At 48.9% G+C, this 5,000-nt stretch overlaps 1 protein-coding gene across 1 annotated transcript in view; it reads left to right on the top strand.

The window, feature by feature from the left end:
• Positions 1–5,000, top strand: part of si:dkey-97m3.1 (fatty acyl-CoA reductase 1) — a 63,616-nt gene that overhangs the window by 20,788 nt on the left and 37,828 nt on the right. Inside the window, exon 2 of the mRNA XM_031582877.2 lies at positions 1,413–1,741. Coding sequence (XP_031438737.1) covers positions 1,547–1,741 — 195 coding nt within the window. The 5' untranslated portion in view covers positions 1,413–1,546. The remainder of the gene's footprint in view (positions 1–1,412; positions 1,742–5,000) is intronic.

The raw sequence follows: 5,000 nt of genomic DNA on the forward strand, positions 1-5,000 counted from the left end.
CCACCTCCCAGGAGCTGGCATCCCCAGCTGTGCCCTTAGACACAAGGCCCTCTCTGGATGTGGTGCTGTTAGAGGGGTTGAGAAAATACAAGGCATTGATTACCCACGGCACACTGGCATCAAACAGATGGGTCCCCCCTTATGTGCTGTGGTACTGCTTAAGGTTCCTTCCTGATTAACTGGGAGTTTTTCCTTGCCCCTGTTGCCATTGTGCTTGCTCTAAGGGGGTCTAGGCTCTGGGCTCTGTAAAGCGCCTTGAGACAATTTTATTGTTCTGGCGCTATATAAATAAAATTGAATTGAATTGAATCAAAACTACACCATCCGGTTTCTGCACCTCACCTTCTCCACAGAGACACATTGTGATAGACCTACCGGTGCACGAGGACGGAGTAGCCGTAAATCTGATACATAGATAGATAGATAGATAGATAGATAGATAGATAGATGGATACTTTTGATGCAGATGCTGTCTGATGCTCTATGCTATACAGCTAAGTTTAGCATGTGAAGGCATGTGTGTTGAGCTCATGATGGAGGACCTCTGCATTTTACACAAGAACTTCACTGTGTGAATCTGCAGTAAGGCCTTGAGCTACACCCGGTCCTAAGCTACACCCGGTCCTACCCCAACTAATTCCTCCACCCACACACATCTCCAAATCCTCCTCCCCATGCCCGCTCCAACCTCCCGCTCCTCTTGTTAGATTAAATAACTGCTTTTATAAAAGCAAAACGGGCGCTTTTGCATCTGTTGTGTCAGTAGTTTAGCGACAGGGTGATTATGCAACATGCCCGAGTGCTGAACTGAGCTGGCTCGGCTGATGAATATTCATCTGGTGCAGTTGAGCCACCACCGTGTGTGTGTGTGTGTGTGTCCTCTGCCCTCTGTCATGAACAGAGGGCATCGGCCGCATTGCCATCCACAGGCACCCACCCCCTTCCGTCTCCAACCCCACCCCCACCCTCACCCTCCGACTGATCTCTCATCGTACTCTGCAGTGTGTGGGTGGGATGTTTATGTAGAATGTCACTGATATCTGTACATCCACCCCCCGTCCCCTGCTCTCCCGCTCTCCTGTGCCTGTGAGAGTAGTTGCGGGCATGAGTCATGGCAAAGGCGTGGTGTAGCAGCGGACATGAGTCATAGCACAGGCGAGGTGTAGCAGCATGCTAGGGAGATGGAGCTCCAGCGCTACTCAAAGGCAAACGCTGCTGGAACCGCTGTCAGGATTGGTCTAATTCCACCCCACATTCTTTCCTTCGCACATACACACATCCGTGTTGCTTTCTCTCTCTCTCTCTCTCTCTCTCTCTCTATCTCACTTACTCTTGACTCTTCTCTATTACTCTCTCTCTCTTTCCCTCCTTCACTCTCGCTGACCCTCTCTGTCTTTTGTGTTGTTGCACAGGGGCTAACAGGTGCAGGCTGCGACGTGGAGCACCGCCACCACCAGGACGAGCGAGGGAGTGCAGCAGCGCCGCTACCGCTAAAGCTAACGCTAACGCTAACGCTCCGGCTAAGGCAGAGGCAGAGGCAGCCGCCATGGCCTCGTCCCACATCGCCGAGTACTATGCGGGGAAGAGTGTGCTGATCACGGGGGCCACAGGTTTCATGGGCAAGGTGCTGGTGGAGAAGATGCTGCGCTCGTGCCCGCGCGTCAGCGCCCTCTACCTGCTGGTGCGGCCCAAGGCAGGCCAGTCCATGCAGGAGCGCGTCGCCGCCATGATGGAGTGCAAGGTGGGTTGTGGGTAGGGGGGAAGGAGGGTGACGACGGGTTTCACATGTGGTGCACGAGGTGGTTGGAGATTTGTTTGTGTGTGTGTATGTTTGTGTGTGTGGGTGTGTGTGTGTGTGTGTGTGTGTATGTGTGTGAGCGCAAAAGAGAGAGAGACAGAGAGAGAGAGAGAGAGAGAGAGAGAGAGAGAGAGAGAGAAAGGTGGTTACATGGTTGACATTGTGTATGCATGGTGTAAATCATGGGGGGATGTGTGTGTGTGTGTGTGTGTGTGTGTGTGTGTGTGTGTATTATGACTGCACACCTCAAACCAGTGAGGCAGTGTGATGAAATGAAAGTCCCTCAGTGTGTTCTCGTGTATGTAGCATCTGTTAGCTCGTTGCAAAGTCTCAAAGAACATCTTTCATTCGCCTTGTTCTCCAGGAACAGTTAACAGAGAAGGGTTGGCGTAGGCCAAGATGACTTTAACAATGACATATGTGTGTGTGTGTGTGTCAGGCTATCATAGGCACTGTGCTGGGCATACCCACAATGATTGTGGCCTCTTGCCTGTGTGATTCTATCAGAGTTTCAGCAAAGGGACAGGATTTGAATGTGGCAGACTATGAGAGATATTTCCCTATGAACACATAACAAAAGCACTTTTACCACATTGCTATGGCGACTGCCACCCGGGCACCCTTACGCATGCACACCTGCCGTAGGGTGCTGTAACATTTCAACACACTCATGTTAGTGTTGTTCCTAGAGCAATAATTGTCACGAAGATGAAAAGAATAGAGAGAGAGAGAGAGAGGATGAGAGGGAGTAAAAGACGGAAGGAAGGAAGGAAGTAAGAAGCAGTTTGAGCAGGGGCATACACAGATCTTTAATGCAGAATAATAACACAGAGTAGAGAAATTAGTTTCTCATCTCAGCGACTCTAGAAAGGGGGAGGAATGATTTTATATATATACGTATATATATATATAGAGAGAGAGAGAGAGAGAGAGAGAGAGAGAGAGATCTCAATGATAAATGGGAGAGAGAGAGAGAGAGAGAGAAAGAGATCTCAATGATAAATGGGAGAGAGAGAGAGAGACATCTCAATGATGAATGGGGGAGAGTGAGTGAGAGAGAGAGAGAGAGAACTTTGCCAGCTGGAATGGAAAGCTGGCCGTGATTGGTAAATTAGCTGACTGGGGTTAATGGGCTTTGTAGAATAAGATCCACTAGTGTAGCTTGAAACATTGAGCTGTTACTGACTCACACACACACACACACCAACACACACAGAGAGAGACACACACATGCACAGACACAGACATTCACATAGACTCACCTCCACCACGGACAGCCTGCAAGAAAATCGTTAAGTGCCTCTGACGAGCATCAATCGAGGGGAACTTAACTTCATTAAGGCCTCTGCCTCTGCTGGCCAGGGAGAGAAAAAAGTATTTTGTGGAGACCGGAGCGCTCCAGCAGCCTGCTTATCCCACAGGAAATGCTGCTCTAATGAGGCGTCAGTGTGTGTGTGTGTGTGTGTGTGTGTCTGTGTGTGTGTGTGTGTGTGTGTGTGTGTGTGTGTGTGTGTGTGTGTGTGTGTGTACGTGTTTGCACGTGTTTGCATTTTAGTGTGCAGTGTATGTGTATCTGTCTCCCTTTCCACCGTCACCACACTCCCAAGGTGAACCCTGTCGGAGCGTTCGGGACCTGGAGGCATTTCTCAAGGCCTAATTAGTTATTAGCTCTCTCCCTCCCAGTGGCAGAGCCCAGCTATAATGGGGAGATGAGTGGGGGGGGGGGGGGGGGTAGACTTTAGGCAGACAGTCCTCATGCTCACTGTCATTTAGATGTACAGGGTGTCATAACAAGAGAGACATGACGAGATCATGCTGAGACAAGAGAGACATGAAGAGATCATGGTGAGATGGAAATGTTCATGTACCATAAGGTGGGTGGATGTTGATGTCCTGGCATGATTGAAATTCATACGGTCGCTTTGGGTGTTAGGTCTGTGTTCTGTCTGTGTGTAATTTCTGCGTTTGTCTCCCTTGTGGTGTCACATGTTTGTTCCCTTGTCTTGTCCTCGTGCTTCCTTGTTCCCGCCATGTGCTTTCCTATGTTTGTTTGTCTATGCCATGTGCCCTCTTGTTGTTGTCCGTGTCTCCACCCCTCACCTGTTCCCAATCTCCCGGTTTGTTTGTATTATTGGTTTCACCTGTGTCCTGTTAATTCCCCTTGTTTAGTCCACCTGTGTCTTTGTCTGCCCCGCCTTGATTGTTCTCACCTGTCCCTCGTTATCTGTTGCCTGTGTGTGTATATATAGTCCTTGTTTTCTTGTTTCTCGTTGCGTCTTTGTAAATTGTTGTTATGGGGTATGTTCCTTGTTTTTCCCCCCGCTGGTCCGCGTGTTCCTAGCGTTTAGCGCTTCCTCCTTGTTAAAGTGATTACTCGTGCTTCTGACCTCTGCCTGTCCTACAACTATTCTCCTGCCTATTCCCTGTTTGGTTTTGTTTGCAATTCTTGGACTGCCTACCTGTGTACCAAACCCGGCTAGTAAAACGTTTCACCCTTTAAATCTACCCCTGTGCTGAGTCGTGCAATTGAGTCCTGCACAACACCCACCATTCGTAACATTGGGGACATAACCATGAAAGAGACGAGAGACGAGAGAATGAGAGGTCTCCCCGGCATGTTCCGTCAGATGTTTAATGTGCGACAGAAGTCTTTGAGAGTGAATCATGTAGTGAGTGGAGCTGTGAGGTTGTTCTGCTCTCTGTGTGGTTCACTAAGCTGGAGAGATTAGTGCTGATGGGGAGAGAGGAGGAGGAGGAGTAGGGGTTCAGACAGAGTGGAGGAGAGGGGATGCGATATGTCCTTTAACTCTAACTGACTCCTTCTCTCCACTTTGCTATCTACCTCCTTTCCATCCATCCCTCGCTTTTTTAAATTTTATTTCACAACCTCTCAAGTGTCACTCCAAACATTTGTTGCTAGGCAACAAGCAGCCGCTGCAGCATTTGAAAGAGGTCCTCAGACGTGGCATACCCCGACCTGGAAAGGGGACAGGCAGAATGACGTGATTCTACCCTTCTTTTTTTCTTTCTTTCTTTCTTTCTTTTTTTCTTTCATCTCTCTGTCTACTTGTCTGCTTTCTTTCATTCTTTCTTTCTTTATTTTGTTCTTCATTCTTTCTGTCTTTCCCCCTTTCCCTCTTTGCTTCTCTCCTATCCTCTTCCCAGGTGGAGAGTCTCAGTTGTCAGTGGCGCTCTACTGTAT

This window comes from Clupea harengus, chromosome 16 (assembly GCF_900700415.2).
Source record: "Clupea harengus chromosome 16, Ch_v2.0.2, whole genome shotgun sequence".
NCBI lineage: Eukaryota > Metazoa > Chordata > Actinopteri > Clupeiformes > Clupeidae > Clupea > Clupea harengus.